Here is a 17969-nt window from a genome sequence, read left to right on the forward strand (position 1 = left end):
TGAGCTTGCTTTACCCACGTGCTCTCCAGAGGGCATATCTCCTGGGAGGCACGTGTGTTACTGGGCAGCTCTCAGGACCCCAGCTCAGACTTTCAGTGCCTCTAAGGCTGGATGCTTCCCTGCATAAAAAACAGAGCTGGAAAAGCCTCAAGACCTTTTTGCCCATCTCTGCTAACTAGGTAAAAACAGTGACTGAATTCACTCAGTGCTCCTTCCTGGTGCAGAGAAGTGACCGCGCCAAACATAGACTGAGGTGGTGCAATGTATGCTGTGGGAGGGGTCTGGTGTTGGGAGGAGATATTTGCATGTATGAAAACGAGCAGCTTCCTATTGGGTGTGTGATGGAGGCACAGATCTACCAGCTCCTTTAGGAATGTCTTGTTTTCAGATCCGAAACGTCCTGTAGGTGGTTTGGGCTCCAGTCAAAGCTCACTGATGACGTGTGCTGCTGTCTAGTGAGTGCGAGAAACATCTAAATGTGTGTATCTTTTTTTCCCTAGGTTCTATTGGAGCTGATATTCAAGTAGACTTCAGCTATGCAGACGATCAAGTGTGTAGTCGTGGGTGATGGTGCTGTTGGTAAAACCTGTCTCTTAATCTCTTACACAACAAATAAATTCCCATCGGAATATGTACCAACGGTAAGTGTGCCACTAGCTCTGGTTGTTCAGGGGCACAGTGGGGCAGGGCAGCAGGAGCTTCCTCCCAACTAACCTTAGTGCACATCCTAATGCTTGTTCTTCCAGCCTGCTTTCCTCTTGGAGACTATTACATCATGGGAGAGTAATGATTGGTCTGATATGCTGCTGCCGCCCATCTTTTGTGCTGCCTGGTGGTGCTGGGCTGCCTTTTCTCTATCTGGATAGTTCTTGTGGCTTGACAGCTCCTCAGAACCTTGATTTCTGTTGTTTGATGCCACCAGATGGATTCTGTGAATGAGATGATTTGTAGTTGTCAGGACTGTGAGTGGAGAGCAGGCAGCAGGAGCACCAGCTCCCAGCCTGCTCCCTCAGCCCTTGCTACACCTTCAGTTTTAGGGAAAGCAGTATTTATGTTCCTAGAATAGTCAGTGTCTATTTTTAGATGCTCATTTTTGCTTTGCAACTCTAAGATCCAGAGGTCGTGCAGTGAATTACGGAGTGTGGCTAGTTAACTGCAGCTACACTTGAAAAATAGGTTTGGATTTAGACTGTACTGCCTCATTCATTTGTACTTCCAAACATTTGTATAGTCCTTGGCTATTTCTGAGTAACCTTTTTGAGTTTTACAGGCTCGTTTTTCTGAGATACTGACTCCCTGTCTTATGTAAAGCTCAAGGTGGGAGCAGTTTGCTGCCTGCCTGTGGTGTGTGCATTATCTTTCTATCAGAAAAGTGCTTTTCTTCTTAATCTTGCATATGCTGATGCAGTTCTGACACTCAGGTGGTTCAGTCTTTTAGTGAGGTTGCTGCAAGACACTTTGACATCTCTTTTCATGAGTTTTCTCTGTTATGGACCCAAAAAGGGCATCATCTACTAGTAAATGAGTTGAAGAGTTTACTGAGGTACCTCAAACAAATTTGGATCTGGAATGCATCACAGAGAGGTTCAACACCTGCTGGTGAAAGGGTAAATTGTCTTTTGTGCTATTATAAAGCAATTTGAAAGAGCAGAGGGCTCCTCTGAGGTGCCAGGTAGCTCTGCCCATAGCTCTTCTGGAATAGCCACTTCTTTATAAAGATACCCTCTGTGGAAAAGAAGTTGCAGTGAGCGTTGTTGCCTCTTTTTGGGGTATTGGCTTTGTCCACTACCCAGAGCTTTTCAGCTTGCCAAATTTGAGATTTGTTAAGAATAGGCCAGACTTCCACAGAACAAAAATGATTGTGTTTAGCTGTGGATCAGGAACTAAAGATGAAAGGACTCACAGACCTGTGTTCAGTGGCAGTGGCCAGTGTCAGGAGCCTAAGGGTTGTGCTGCAGGGATGGGGACCCAGGTTCAGCCACTCTCATGGAGGTCCTTTGATACAGACAAGTAGAGAAGTTGTGTTTGTAACTGTGTATTGCCATGCTCAAGTTCTTGAGAGTGATGTCACGTATCCTGCTGTGATGCTCTGGGACAGCCACATCCTGACCTGTGGAACTCTGCCCTATTTAAGCTGTTCTTTATGGTCAAGACAAAATGAAAGTGGGAGTTCAGGCAGTGAGTGTTTCCATACTTACCCTAGTGAAATGACCCTTAGTTATGTTGAAAAATGCTATCATCTTACAGTGTGTATTTTGAAAGCTTCTGAGTTTGTTGCCCTGCAGATGGTGGTACTGGCTGTAAATCCCTGCTTATAATCAATGAGGAAAAGCAACTCAAAGGAAGCTACTTTCCAGTAAAGTCTCTTCTAGGTTATTTATAGTGCTTTTTAAAACTCTCCCATGCTTCTGGAATAGTATTTGCCTCCGAACTTCATGCCTTAAGGAACTGCTGTTCTGGGGGTATCACAGGCCTATTCCCAATTCTGTGCATCGCCCAGAGGTTTATTTCACTCTGGAAACTGGCGAGTAACCTCTGATATTCTAGCTAATACTTCTAGTAGTAAATGGGCAAAGAAACATAATAGGGAGCATCATTCCCAAAGCAAAAGCAAGCTGTGTGGGAGTGGACAAACCTTCATGTCCTCAGGATGTTTGTGGCTGAAGAAGGACCCTTGAGTGAAGTGGGTAGGACTAAACTGCTTAACAAGAACGTTTAAACAGGACCTGGAAGGAAAGTTCTGCCTTTGAGAACCTGGTCAATACTGGTGGTAGCTCAAGGCCAGTGTACCAACAAAGCTGAGAGTCCAGCTGCAAGCAGCTACTGTGAAGCCCCTCTTGAGAGGAAGGTGATACCCTTCCTCCTTGAGTGTGTGCAGCAGTGCAGGGCACAGCACTTACTGAAGGTAAGGGGAGGCTTTAGCAAACTAGTAACCAGTTCACTAGCTTCAAACTGCGCTGCTCTGTGTGCCCATGCTGGAGCTGCTGGTGTCAGTAACCTGTGCTGTTGTCCTGTGTAGCTGTGCTTGTGCAGCAGCATGGCCAGATCATTCACAAAATCCCAGCCTGGTTTGGGTTGGAAGGGAGCTTAAAGCTCATCCAGTTCCAACCACCTGCCACGGGCAGGGATACCTTCCACTAGAGCAGGTTGCCTTGGACACTGCCAGGGATGGGGCAGCCACAGCTTCTCTGGGCAAACATTGGAGAATGCTCCAGTCCAGACTGATAGATGAGTTTATTTCACTTGGCTCTGTGTTTTGCAGCCCCCTGTCTTGTTTCAAGCTATTTCCCAATGGGAGACTGATGGCTGCACGTGATTTGTCACCTGCATGTTCTTGCCATTATTGGAAAGGCATGGGCAGGTCTGTGGTGAGTCCTGTCCCACCAAAGCTCATGCTGCCTGCTCTGAGCTGTCTGGCACTGGCAGGAGTTGGAGCTTCTTGTTGGGCTAATTCTGGTTTTTAGCCTGTTTGGCACAATTGAGGGTGAACTTGTCTGTGGGTTATGCTATGAGAATGCGTTGGCCAGGTCTGCCTGAAGGGCAGCCTTGTAACCCTGGCCAACTTGGACTGAGCCCCAGACCTGTTAATAGTAGCTGTATCTTAAAAAGCAAATATTAAAAATCCTATTTTGTAGATAGGGAGCTCAAAAAATAAATCCTTATGCAGGGGAATGCTGATTCCCTTAAAGGGCAGATCCAAGTAGTAGTATTGACTCCCTGTCCACTGGGAAATGAGGGATGTCTTTGGGGGATTAAGCTGCCGACCATCTTCTGACATCTGAAAGATGCTTTGAAAGAGCAAATGCTGCTCTGACCTTCAGCATGGAGCATACCATTTTCTTGTTCTGACCTGGCAGTAGCTGAGTTCCCATCCTGGTCTGTCCTTTGGAGTCTTGAAGCAGTAGTCATGGCATATTGAATATGCTCTGTGAGGTGCTTCCCACCCTCCTCAGCCCCAGGGCCTTAGTCTGGGGTGCCCCATGAGGCAAACCCAGTGTGCTGTGTAAAGGATTGGGCTGCAGGTAGGGAAGTGGGGGTTGGAATCTCTTGTACTTGAAAATCTTGAATATTGATCCACAGTAGTGTGTGAGAGGTGGACTTCTGCTTCTGCTGCTCTTCCTGGGGACATGCAGCTGCTTTCTCAGCCACTGTGGGTTGTGAATAGTTGGAAAAAGTCAGCACAGTGTCAGGTACTGCTGTGACCAGGACGGTTGGGTGGAAGGCAGGCAGATGGAGCTCTTGGAATTCAGCTTTGAAGTGCCGTCTCACTGGTCTTACCTCTGTTTTTAGTGGGATTTTTCCCAAAGACCTAAGCTCTTCCTAAAGCCCTGTTAGTAGATGCATGTGACTGCTTATTTCTCCCTCGCTTCCATGAAAAGCTTTTGAGATGGCTGCTGACCTCTTCAGTGTTGTGGGTTCCTTCTGCTGTGGGAGCTGCTCAGACTTTGGTTTGGTGCTGAAGCAGAACTTCCCTGTGCTCACTCGGAGCTCTTGGCTGGTTTGGGGTGACCTTGCAGCACAGTGCAGGTAAAGGTGGGTCTTTGTGACGGGGGGAAGGATTTTCTGCCTAGGGTACTTTGTGAAATGCTGTCTGCTGTGGTTCTGAAGATCAAATGGTTCTCGAATGAAGGATGCTGACCTCAGACAGTTCACTCCTTAATGTGGGTGTTGAAGGAGGTGGCTTTGGGTAGCTCCCCATGCTCAGTTTTGTTGTAAACAAGTTACTGGGTGAAACCCTTTCAGCAGTGTTAGGCTTTGATCTGCCCTTGAGGACAGGACTGTTGTGCCAGATGCTGTACAGAGACAATATAACTTAGTCTTCAGGAGCCAGATTCTCCACTTAGTGAATTTGACACAGACTGTTTTTGACCAACTGTAGTGCTTCCTCCAAAGATGGAGGATAAATTCCTGTTGGACAGATGGACTCTCTAAGGAATTCCCTGGATGTTCACAGAGATGAACTTCAGAGGGCTCAGGTCCTGTCAGAAGCAGCCCCACAGCTCTGTGCCCTGCAGGGCAGTGCTGAAGTTTATCAGATCAATCTCTGGGGATGTGTTCACTGTGTCAGACCAAGTGTGAAGGTGGAGATGTGTGCGGCAATGTGGGAAACCTCTTTGCAGTTACAAGCAAGAGCTGTTGCAGGTGTTCTACTTGGTGGCTTTTCCCCTGTTACCTGCAGTCATATACCCAATGTCCCTTTGCTTTAGATGCCTCATGGAAACAGCTCCTGCATCCCTGTTCCAGATTGAATTGTCCTGTTAACAGCCTTAATGGCAATAGCACTGTGAGCCTCGTGGCTTCTCTTACCCTGTGCAGGTGACTGGCACAAATTGGAGGAGCCCTGGCAAGGTGAGTGGGGTGATGGCTTGAGAAGTGACTTATTCACATCCTCTTGAGTGTGTTTCTCTCTTGTTTTCAGGTTTTTGATAACTATGCTGTAACGGTGATGATTGGAGGTGAGCCTTACACCCTGGGCCTCTTTGATACTGCAGGTGAGAAATGGAGTGCTTGTGTCTTTGTAACCATCCAGGGTTTAGTTGAGGTGATGCTGGCCATGAAGACATACAGTTGGTTATGTTTTTTATGAGAGGGGAAAATATTTCTTGATTCTTCATTCCTGACCTTTGGGGAGTTGCTAAATTGAGTTCTTAAATGAACCAACCAATAAACCCTCCAAACAAACCACAACAACAGAAGAATTCCAAACCAAGAAAACATTCCACTCACTTCATAGAGCTGTTTTATTTTGTGGCACTAGATGACAACTTTGGAAGTTTCACCTCTAATCAAGGTGATACCTGAAAGATAAGGGGTTTCTGCCTTTTTCAACAAGACTAAAAGAGGAAACTGTGTTGTATAAAATACATGGATTTTATGTGGATTTTGTTTAGTATACAGCCTGTTTTTGACCAAATGTCAAGATAGAAGGGAGACCTTAGAGCAGCTCCCAGTGCCTAAAGGAGCTGACAAAACACATGGGACAGGGGCTTTGGACAAGGGGGAATGGCTTGAACCTGCCAGAGGGGAAACTGAGATGAGCTCTGGGGCAGAAGTTCTTCCCTGTGAGGGTGCTGAGGCGCTGGCACAGGGTGCCCAGAGAAGCTGTGGCTGCCCCATCCCTGGCAGTGTTCAAGGCCACGTTGGACACAGGGGCTTGGAGCAACCTGCTCTAGTGGAAGGTGTCCCTGCCCGTGGCAGGGGGTTGGAACTAAGGTCCCTTCTTTAAGGTCTTTTCCAACCCAAACCATTATATGATAAACCTCCTATTACTAACTGTTAAATTAAAATGAAATTCTTTGTTTTGAACTTACACTCTGGAGACAAAGCTCTTTGGAGTAGTCTGGTAATTGCAACAGGATGTTTTGGTCGGTGCTCGGCTCCTCTGTGTCCATGGTGGCTGTAACAAGCTGTGTAGACCTTCATCTTCCAGCTGCAGATCTGCCTCCATTAAGGCATCCCGGGGTTAAGTCAGGTCCATGAGGATCTCAGAAGTCTGTGTGATAGGTGAGAGAGCATCAGTTGTGATCTGAGGCATTTTGAGTAGGTGTTTTATTTGGCTGCCAGCAAGTACAGCAGCTTCTTCAGTGCAGGTTTGCTTCTGAAAGCAGAGTGCTGCTGAACTGAGCAGGAGGAAGTTTAAGAATGAGCTTGGGCAGTGCTGGGCTGCTGGTGCCCTGCAGGCTCTGCCTGCCTCTGCTGGGTACAGATGGAAGAGCCTGGCTTCCCCTGGAGCACAGCCTGCGCTGGGATGTCCGTGTGTTTCTAAGGGAATGCTGCTGGATGCCTTGAACACACCTCTAATGGCAGCGTTCTCCTCTTGTAGCTTGGAGGACATGTTGCTCAGTGTTCACAAGTTAAGTCAGACCCTCCTAGTGATTGTTCTTCCTCCAGACAGCAGGGTTTCTACAGGGCAATGAAATTTGATGGCACAATACTTCTGATGAATGGAGGAGGTACAGAAGACCTCATCTACAACCAGATCCACGTTCAGCAACTGTTCTTTATAACTGAGGAAAGTGTTATGCACTTTGAGGGTGTTTGATCTAAGCATTCATTACATGTGCTCCTGCCAGATTCCCAGCTCTCTGTGCTGTTAAGCTGCTCATTGTTATACAGCAACTGAATGAATTCTGGATTTGAGAACTAGGATCTTTGAATGTTTGGGTTCAGGGCATGTGTATTTGCTTAAGAGTTAGGATTAAACATGATAATGCTGTTGTGCTGGAATATGCATTCTGACTGCCTTCAAAGGGCAGATTTTCACTGTCTGGGTCTAATGCTGTGTTGATTTTCTCCTCTCTAGGTCAGGAAGACTATGATAGATTACGACCCCTCAGCTATCCACAGACAGATGTATTTCTGGTCTGTTTTTCAGTGGTGTCTCCTTCATCATTTGAAAATGTGAAAGAAAAGGTTGGTTGAGCTCTGCCTAGAAAGGCAGCTGTTGCAGTGGTTTGGAAGTATGTCAGGAGTTACCTTAGGTGGTTAGTAACAAATACTGTGTCTTCTATGTCTTTAGTGGGTACCTGAAATTACTCACCATTGTCCAAAGACTCCTTTCCTGCTTGTTGGGACCCAAATTGATCTAAGAGATGATCCCTCAACAATTGAGAAACTTGCCAAGAACAAGCAGAAGCCCATAACTCCAGAGACGGCTGAAAAGCTGGCCCGGGACCTGAAGGCTGTCAAATACGTGGAGTGCTCTGCACTGACGCAGGTGAGGGGTGGTCTTGGACCCTTTTTGCTTGCTTATATTCCATGCTTTTTTCAGTTATGGGGACAACCAGCTTAGTATGGATGTGAAAAGGGTATAGGCTCTGTTCCTGGTGTTGACACTGTAGCTTTCTCTTTGTCCTGTTGTTCTGAGGCACAAGGAGTTGGCAGCGGTACAAAGAAAATCAGCCTGTGCAGATTAGGCGCAGTGTAGAGGGTGATGGAGGAGGATGTGTTTGCTGTGATGGCTTTTGTGCTGGAGAAAAACAGCTACTGAAAACTTATGTGTGTTATGGATAATAAATGGGACACAGAATGCAGCTCACTGCTGAAGAGAGCAGGCAAAGGCAAAAAAACTTCAAGTCAGTTCTGGTACCTCTGAGACTAGAAGCAGTTGAGAGCACCCTTCCTGTGCACTTGGTGGGGAGCTGTTTCCTGTGTCCGCCTTAAGTGGAAGTTCTGTTGTAACAGAAACTAACAATAAAATAGTTCTTACAATGTAAACATGGTGATGTTGAGGGAACTGAGTTGTGAACATGAGTCTAAAGCCAACAAAAATAGCTGGTTTGAGGCCAGGAAACCTGATTATCCTTTCCCTTTAAGTTAGGATTAGTAGGGTGGGGTGGATGGGAGCCATCGGCTGCCTCACTGGTGTGTGACTTTGACTTTGGATGCCCCAGGAACTTGATCTTGCGTGCCTGGTCTTGCAGAACTGTGACAACTCTTCAACAGATTCCTTAATGCTACTCTAAAGAACTTGTCCCTACCTGATGTGCGTGGAACTAAGGCTGCACAGTGTCAAGTCCCTCACCCTTTTCAGTTTTGTTGTGTTCATCTCTAGTATCTTCAGCACAAAGCTTTATTGCTAGACTTCAAGAAGCCTGAAGTTCTGCCTGTCTTGCACCTTTTGCCCAGATTGCATGTTGACTCTTCCATTTGTAAAAAAGCTTTGCCTGGGTGTTTGCTGAGGAGGAAGAGGCTTTGATGGAGTTGTGCAGGAGGACCCTGGCACTGGAGGTGTTGCGGTGAGGCACACAGTCCATCCTGGGAATCCCTGATCCAAAGGTGCTCTTGGCTATGCTTCCCTACTGCCCACGTGCAAGCTGAGGGTTAGTTGTGCTTGAGCTGTGCTTCTTAGATCTGGTCAGTCCCAGAGTACCATTTTTAGATGGTGTCTGGCACATCCTGAATCCTGCTGCTCACTAGGCTGTAGAACCTGCCAGTTGGATTAATACATAGCAGGACCTTTTTGTCCTGTACTGCTTACTGAGATCCTTTCCTCTGTAGCTTTAAACTTGCCTTGTTTAGTCTGCTTAAATTGCATGGAAGCACTTAGAATTACCAGAGGAAGAGCTGATACAATTAAAAATGTCAGTGTTTATCCATTCTCTTTATTTCCAGATAGACTAAGCTGTATCTGTTGCAGAGAACAGCCTTATGCACTTAGGAGCTCAGCCTGAATTTCCTTCAGAGCACTAATGCTCATGTACCCATTGATGGTTTTAGGAGGCTGTTTGGTTTTTTAGCTGCAAAGCAGTGTCATAGTAGCTGGTTTCAACTGAAACTTGACTCAGTTGGGTAGTTCAGTCTTTCCTTACCTTGGCCTTCATCTCTGCAGTTCACCACAGCAGTCCAGGGTGGCTTTTTCCTTCCCAGCTAATTTACAAATGTCTTTGACACCATAGTAGCAAGTGATCATAAAATCATGGAGCCAGAGCATGTTGTTGTTTTTCCTGGGAGCAAGAATTTGCTTGTCGTGTGGAAGAGTCAATGTTGTGGAGTCAAGAGGCTGAGTTTGAGTCTTTTCTGCAAAGGCAGAGTTCTCTCTTCCTCCTTGAGGCTGGACGCTAGCAGTCCTGAGGAGTCAGTTCTGTCCCTCCTTTTCTGGGGTTGTGAAGTCCCTTTTTGTGATGAAGGCTTTTTTCAATGTCTGTCTTTGTTTCTCTACAAAACAGTACCTAATACCACTGTAAAAAGTGGGTAACACTTTGCTTTAGGAAATGGTGACTGACAGACATGAGAACTAAACAAACTGTAACACTTCAATTAAATGTGTGAGTGGACGTCCTGAAGCTCAGTGCCTGTACCTAACACAAGGGAGAACTTTGAATTCAGCTCCTTTCCTCCCACTGATGCTGGGTTGACAGTTTTGGCACAGTCAGATTTATAAAGTGTCTTAAAAAGCCCATGAAGGGGGGTGAAGGAGCCTGACCTCAGCCTGGTCCCAGTGCAGCACAGGAGCTGTGGTACTTTAACCACTGTATTAAGGCCTGTGTGCCAGAGGTATCAAGTCCATGTCCCTTCCTGTGGTTACTCTTATCTCATCCAGGCTTTCAACCCCACTCCCATTTTCACAAGTTTGTCTCTACCCTGTTTTTTTTTTTTTCTCTCTTCTTCCCTTCTCCCAGTTTTTTGCTAGATTCTTCAAAACAAATCTCTAATTCTGTTCTCTAAATTAATTTCTCCTGTGCAATAGGAAAACAAGAGCAGAGTCCCCAGGCAGATCTAAGGAAGCATGTTTCCCTGACTCCTGCCCTGCCTGGGTCCTTAATCTATCTAACAGGACATAATGAGTTTATACACCAGCCTTATTCTTGCAGGGAAAGAAAATCTAATTAGTGCTCAGCCTTCCCATAGGCGTTATTCTGTGATTTATCTCAAGTCTCCAGCTCTTCTGTCAGCTCATTTAAAAAGAGCTGCTGGGAGGATGTGCAGAATGGCTACACATGGCGATTTCCTTAACTTCTGTTCTCTCAAGTATAATCTTGCCTGTAACAATATGGACTTAAATGCTTCCAGATGGAATTGCCTTAAAGATCTCCCATGTAAAACAAGATTAAAGGCCTTCTAAAAGGGATGTACCAGTCCAACCTGTGAGGGAGAAACCAGATACATTTGAATGATCTAAAAAAGAAAAATAATCTTAATTTTGCAAAGACTGCAGTTGTTTATAGGAAGTAATTTAAGTTTCTCTTTGTCTTGAGCTGAGCTCAAGCAGTTCTGAACTTCAGAAGGCTGCACTCACGACAGCAGATTTAGGCGAGTCCAGTTGGCGTGGCCGGAGCCAGGTTTCACTGTTGGCATTAGTGTGGCTCAGCAGAGCTGCAGCTCCTGTTGTGCTACAGCAGATGCAGCGCTTGCCTCATGCTCCAGTGTAATCCCTTGCACAGCCCCCTTGCAGCTCTCTGACTGCTTGTTGGATCTCAGTCACTCCAATCCTAACACTGTTCTCTCTTCCTATGACTTGACTGGTTAGACTGGCTTTGGTACTGAGCTGAATAACTGACTGCACCATTTCCATGCTGGCTCCATAGCAGCACTGGTGTGGTGTCGCTTCACTGCTTCAGGGACTGGTAGCCAGTGTCTGAAGGTGATGATGGCTTTTCCAGAGAGGTTCTGCTTCGATCCCAGATCCTGTTCTGTCAGCCATCTGGAGATCTTCAGTTATTCAGGGGCTGAATTCACAAAGCACAAGGAGTCGTTTGGAGCCGTTGCTCCGGACTCACTGGGGTGGTTGGGAGCAGTAGGCCCGTGCACTGGAGGCGCTTGCTTACCCACTGTGGGTGACTGCAAAAGGTTTACCTGACCCTTTGGATCCCGGTGGTGGGACCAGCTGCTCTCCACTGTGTTTATTTGCCTGTAATCTCCCCACGTGTGTGTTCACGGTGAAGTGGAAACCACTGTTTCTTGTGCAGCCCCTCCCACCCTGTGTTCCTGCCAACTGTGTTTGTGCCTCTGCCCCTCTGGGGGTTCATTTTGTCTAACTTGGTCCATCACGTGTTGTGTCTGTCTCTGGCATTGACTTCTGGGTCATCTAAATGAGATTTCTCCTGGGATCTACTTTGTTTTTTGCAAAGTAAATCTGTTTGCTGCCTCTGTGAATTCAGCCTGGTCTATCCTGAATGCTCTTTGTATCTGCTTGTTTTTCTCTAATCCTCTAACCTGGCTGCTGTTTTTTCTCCTCCCCTCTGTCTTGTAGAGAGGTCTGAAGAATGTGTTTGATGAGGCTATCCTAGCTGCCCTCGAGCCTCCGGAAACTCAGCCCAAAAGGAAGTGCTGTATATTCTAAACTTTCTCCTTCCCCTCTTGCTGCTGCTTCCTCTGTCCCACTACTGTAGAAACCTGGTTAAAAAATGAATAAAACCACCTTGATTGAAAGCTGTTGTGCCTGTTACCATCTTAGAGCAACCTCTGTATTAGCTCTGGACTGAAAACAATACTTAAGATCTTTAGTAAACCGTTGTGATGTGGAACATGAACTGGACTCGCTTAACTCTCTGCTGCTGGGGTTGCCAGATGTGGGTAGCTTTATAATTTAGGGGGAAAGGATCTGGTTACATCATTATTTAAAGAAAGATCAAAAGAATAAGACATGATGTTTGATCTTCCTCAATCCAACTGGAAGAAACGCTGGGTGTGTTTTCGATTTCTACTTGTGACTCTTGTTAACTGTATTTGCATGACAAAAGTACCTGAACCGGTGATCTGCAAGTGAGCTGTAACGTGAAGGGTTTTCTGGGTCTCCTTTGTGCAGTGAGATGTTTTTCTGTTGCTGTTGCTTTGGCTGTCTGTGCTATGGTGGAGTATTTGTCAGTCCCGGGGGGAAGGAAATCTCGATGTACTTGCTACTGCTTTATGAACTGTTAAAATTCTTGCTTTCACTAACATGGTAGAGCTCTTCATTTCAATAATAGAACCTTAAAGCCTGTTACTGTAAGATGTAAAGCTGCTTCTTACTATCATGCTTCTGATTTTTATTGTTTTAAGGAGAAAACATCAATTGTAGCTTGTCTTTCAATTTTGAAATTAAAAACCGCAGTTGTTTGTATAAATGACTGATGAAGCTTTATTCCGATTTGCACTTCCTGGCTTCAGTTTAACACTTAACCCCATGTCCGGTGCCCGCTCCTGCTCCTCCATCCCAACTCCTCCAGTACCATCCACAGCTCCTGGGCTCTGCCTGGCTGCTGCTGCTGCCCGCGGGTGCCTGGCGCCGGAGCCTGCCCAGCGCGGGACTGGGGCTGTTCTCTTGCATGTCTCTTGCCTTGTCTCCTCTCCTTCACACGGGTGTCTGCTGCTCCAGATCGGGCTCTTCCATTGGAATGCAGCACTTTCTGCTTTGTCATTAGCATGTGAAACGTGTTAGCAGCCAGCTAATGATAAAAATTGCCTTAAGGAAATGACTTTGGAACGTGTGCGTTGCTTCGTGTGAAGTATAGAATTATGGAATGGTTTGGGTTGGAAGGGACCTTAAAGATCATCTAGTTCAACCCCCTGCCATGTGCAGGGACAAGTATACACCAAGTGTTCTGGTCTGGTCTCAAAGGATTCGTGTTCCTGTTCAGAAAACCAGGTGCTGAAGCACAGCAAGGCGCTGGGACGGAGCAGAGGCGGCTCTGGGAGTTGTAGGTGGCAAACCTGTGCTCATCATTCAGGGGGTTCTCTGCCACTTGGCTTTTGGTGGTTGTGTTTGTGTGAAAGCTCTGAAATGAGACTGCCCCTTTCTCTCTCTGCCCCTTTCCAGAAAGGCCTAAAGAATGTATTTGACGAAGCGATATTGGCTGCCCTGGAGCCTCCGGAGCCGAAGAAGACTCGCAGGTGTGTGCTGCTATGAACATCCCTCCACAGCCCCTTCTGCAGAGCTGGTGTTTGATGTCATACTAAAAGCAATGTTTAAAATCAAACTAAAGATCCAAATTTTAAAATTTGTTTTCGCAATAATGACAAATGCCCCTTCACTCCCATCCCCCATCCCTGTGTGAGATGAGAATGTTAGTGTTTATTCCCCAGTGCCCCCTCAATTCAGTTAAACTAGTTAATTTTGAGTAATTCTATATTACCAGAAAACACTGATCAGTACTAGTTTTTTATTTTGTTTACTGTTTCTAATTTGTTTTTGTTTAAGATCCAGGCATGCTTGCGATGACTTTCTGTAACAGACTAATTCTGGGCTGTCTTACTGCAGCCTTGTCCCTTAGGCCAGTCTGGCAAGACTTAGTTCTGGTGTCAAGAACTCCGTGGGGCTGTTCTGCAGCCAGCCAGCAGCCTGGGTGTGAGCAGACTTGAGTGCTAAAGACAAACACAGCAAAGTAAAATGTCCCAAGCTGGTGCTCCTCTAAGGAGGAGTGTAGAAAATGCATCTGCATCTCCTCTGAAGTTGCCTTGTCTCTCTTCCCCTGGCTTTCCACTGTGCAGGTCATAAATTTCTACCCCACCTTCTAAGTTATGAAGCCTTAGGAATAGGAGAATCCTTTTCTCTGGATGCACCATCAGACTTGAAACTAGCTTGTCAGGCTCTTCTTTATCTTTGACATTGTCAGCTTTTTGTCATGTGATGAAGAAAGAGCTGCACCTTTTCAAGCACACCCAATGATTCCGTTGGCTCTTAACAAACCCATCTTCTGCCAATCCTTAATTATAGAGAAATGAATTGCAGTGACCAGCACATACACTGCTGGTGGACACGCTGAGGGGACCTGGTGTGTGTTCAGATGAGTTTTGGAGCTGGCCCTGGTGGTGTGTCTCTTCCTGGATGGCTCAGCATCCTTCTGGGAGGGGTGGAAAGGCAGACCTGTCAGTGGGAAGGAGCTGCAGGGAGGGGTTTCTGGTGTTCGTGTGGCACCATGCAGGGACCAGTGAAGGGAATCCCCTTTTTCTGCGTTTGGCTCCTAAGTACCCTTGAACCCATAAGATGGGCTCCAGCCCACTGAGGTGTGTGCAGGGTCTCCACACACTGACTGCACCATCGTAGGGGTTTACCAACAAGATATTTGGGCTTGCAAATTCAAAGTTTTTTAAGACTTAGGGAATCTTCTCCACTTCCCAAAATTCTGATTTCTTGTAGACTCGGTAGTGTTGAACCAATGCTTTTTCATGTCTAAGTTCTTTGTATATGCATTCTTTTCAGATGTATTAAACATAAAGTATCTTCACAAGCCTGCCTGAGGGTAGTTATTTCCCTTGTCTTCCTCTTGAGTGTGAAGGACTTGTAAATATGGCTTTTTTTATCCTGTGTGAGCCCCACTCTCCTCCTTGCAAGTTAGTTTGAGTCTTAATGCTTAATCCTGTCAGTTCATGTCCTCCCTCATCTCTGCTGCTGCCTCAGTTCTGTCAGGATCGCTCTAATCTTCAATGCAACGTCTTTGCTGTCGCACCCAGCTCTGAAGGGAGGGATGGTGGCTCTGAACAAAAGGAATACTCATCGTTGTGCATGTTCCAAAGTGTTGAAAGCTGGCTTTTGGGGGTCAGTGGGCTCTGCACCTCTTCTGTCAAGAAGCTGGGCTTTGTGGAAGCTGCCTGTGGTTCCCTGTTCACGGGCAGGCAGCAAAACCCCTGGAGGGACAACTGACACTGTACCCATCTCCTTCCCAAACCACACAGGGTTCACACCTTTTGTTAATTCTCTCCAAAGAACCAGTGAAGTCTCACATTGTTGCTGCATAACTTGTATTAATTATTAAAACATATTCCAAAGAGTCTCATTAAAGGTCACTTCTATTTTAAGAAGCTGACTTGTGGCTGCTGTGATCCAAAAGCTTAGTGTAAAATGTGTGTTTCCACTTTCCACTGTGGTTAGTGCTGCTGGTCAACTTTGCAGCTCAGGTTTTAACTGCTGTGGGTCTGTGGCTCCCAGCTGGAAGTGCTGCTGGTGCTCATGGTGCTGGTGGCTGCTCCATGTGCTTATAGCAAGTTGAAATGGGCTTCTGCACCTTCTGTGACCTAAACCTCATTCACTTGTCTAAAGGCAGCAGCAAGGCTGGTGACCAAGGGGTTACCTGCATGAAATCAGGCAGGAAACTGTGTCTGAGGTGGAGGGTGAACCCTTCAGAATGTGTGCTTTAGCGAGCAGGGTTACCCTGTTGAGCTTTTTCTCTCTTGGCTTCATCCTTACATGAGGGTTGTCGCTATCTGGTCCCTCTGCATCTGTTTTTTGTGGCAATAGTCTGGGCCAGTCCTTTCTGGCAGGTCCATTTGGCCAAGCAATAAAGCCTGTTCTGTTAAATCAGTGCCACGAGGTTGAACTTGGCTCTGGAGGGAATCCTGGAGGCACTGGATGTTGGAAAAACATCTTTTTCAAGGAGCGGGGCTGCTTCCTTCCTCTCAGTGTTGCATTAGCTTTGCAGAAGTCTGTCTGGTAGCTCCATGGATCTGCTGGGACAGAGCTGTCCCATCCAGCGAGAGGACGAGGTGCTGGAGTGGCTTAAACAAGCTCAAACAGCATAGCTTGTGGGCTTTTCCACACCAGGCCTTGTTTCCTTTGGAGCTCAGGAGTGAGGTCTGTCTCAAGCCAGCTGTGAGATGTGCTCTGTCTTGACGGGTTATGTGAGCTTTGTAAGAGCTCCTGTCTCTTTTCCTGTGTGGTGACATCCAAACAGGGGCAAAACCAGGCAAAGCCACCACTTCCCCTTCTGCGAGTTGCCGCTTCCAGCTGGCAGGTTTGAAAGCAGAGGGTTTGGAGGTGGGAATACTTGGCACTTCTCTTGGTACTGGTGTGTGGTGTGAGCTGGGGTTGCCTCGTGCACAGCACTGGCCTCTCTGAATGTACACCCACAGCTCAGGGCTGTCTTGCCTTGCACAGGGGGGAGGGTTTTTAGGTACCTGGTCATCTCACCAGCACGACATGACCTGAGCTCTGAGCAGTGCTCGACCCACTGCTGCAGGTGGTAGCAGTGTCCCTTGGGAAGTGCCAACAACCTCTGATGGGGAGAATCAGAACAATTACTCCAAGGAGTGGAAACTGAAGAGCTGCTTCTTGTACCAGCTGTGATGGACAGTGATTTCTTAATGAAATCTTTTGGTCATTCATGTAACTCTTGTACTAAACAGTCCCTTCCTCCAGCACAAGGAATAGCTTAGTGATTCGTGGGTTTCACTTGGCTCTCGTGTGAACCTCCGGTTCCTAATCCTAAACCAGTTTTGCCTAAGAACAGGTAGTGAGCAGAGCTCTTACTTCTGTTGGCTCCTCCAAACAAGTGGATCTGTGTCTTTATTGGGTGCTTGTTGTCTCTAAGCAGTGATCATTCCTTGCCCTGCCTCAGCTGCATTCCTACGCCATCCTTCCCGTTAGCTCCGTTAAGCTGCACAGGGAGATGATCACATTCTCTATTTGCATGGAAACATCTTGCAGGATACTCTCCTGCTGAGCTAGTGGATTCCTCTCCCTGGTTTTCCTGGTCAAGTTGATGCCAAAGTGACTGCAAGGAAGGAGGCAGGAGAGCAGACCTGGCGTAGAGGATTAGGGAGGAGGTGGGAGCCTGCACACAGCCCGGCCACTTCAGCTGCATCAGGTAAACTTGGAGCAAGTCCAGAGGAGGCCACGAGGATGATCAAAAGCTGGAGCAGCTCCCGTATGGAGACAGGCTGAGAACATTGGGGCTGTTCAGCCTGGAGAAGAGAAGCTGCGTGGAGAGCTCAGAGCAGCGCCAGTGTCTGAAGGGGGCTACAAGGATGCTGGAGAGGGACCTTCATCAGGGACTGGAGTGACAGGACAAGGGGTGATGGGTTTATACTTCAATGGGAAGTTCAGGTTGGAGATAAGGCAGAAGTTTTTCCCTGTGAGGGTGCTGAGGTGCTGGCACAGGGTGCCCAGAGAAGCTGTGGCTGCCCCATCCCTGGCAGTGTTCAAGGCCAGGTTGGACAGAGCCTTGGGCAACATGGTTTAGTGTGATGTTCCCCTGCCCATGGCAAGGGATTGGAACTAGATGATCTTAAGGTCCTTTCTAACCCTAACTATTACGATTCCATGAAACCCATGTATGCCGTGGTGACAAACAGCACGAACCAGTTTGTGTTTCCCACTGTGCTGTTGTTGTCAACAGAGTTGAAATATGGAAATTGAGGGCTCTCAGCTAACTAGGCAAGAACTTGATGTGGAGGAAAGCCCTGCCTTTTGTGAGGGACGTGCTTGCATCAGAGATCCAAAACAAGAGGTGGGACTCCAGAGCTGATGCGTGGTGGGAGGAGAGCCCCAGGGCAGCAGTTGTTTTCCTGAGCAGGAGATAACTTCAAGCACACCCTTAGCTCAGTCCCTCCTTTGCTGATTTAGTTAATATATGGAAATGTCCCACTGTGTATCCTGCTGTTCCTGTAGCTTCTGGTGTGGGAATGGCCGCTGCATGGCTTCTGTAATGTGGACTGGTGCTAAGGTTGTGTTAAGCTGCTGGCTGGTTTTTCTCACAGGGCTGTGTGGGGCCGTGAGCTTTTTCATGCTCTTCCATTGCAGGACGATGGAAAACTCTTACTCCTTGGTAAAAATG

The 17969-nt window shown here is 47.0% G+C and overlaps 1 protein-coding gene across 2 annotated transcripts; it reads left to right on the plus strand.

The window, feature by feature from the left end:
* The first annotated feature begins 495 nt into the window (after positions 1 to 495).
* CDC42 (cell division cycle 42) lies at positions 496 to 14648 on the plus strand. 2 transcript variants are annotated; one of them, XM_010019639.1, is made up of 5 exons: positions 496 to 641; positions 5420 to 5492; positions 7304 to 7413; positions 7520 to 7717; positions 13238 to 14648. In XM_010019639.1, exons 1-5 carry the CDS (start codon positions 537 to 539, stop codon positions 13325 to 13327), a joined length of 576 nt encoding a protein of 191 aa, XP_010017941.1. In that variant the 5' UTR covers positions 496 to 536; the 3' UTR covers positions 13328 to 14648. The 2 variants fall into 2 exon arrangements, with proteins under 2 accessions (XP_010017941.1, XP_010017943.1); XM_010019641.1 differs by lacking the exon at positions 13238 to 14648 and adding an exon at positions 11693 to 12545.
* Positions 14649 to 17969: the final 3321 nt, after the last annotated feature.

The sequence above is a fragment of the Nestor notabilis genome, unplaced genomic scaffold (genome assembly GCF_000696875.1).
Source record: "Nestor notabilis isolate BGI_N333 unplaced genomic scaffold, ASM69687v1 scaffold17758, whole genome shotgun sequence".
Taxonomy (NCBI): domain Eukaryota; kingdom Metazoa; phylum Chordata; class Aves; order Psittaciformes; family Psittacidae; genus Nestor; species Nestor notabilis.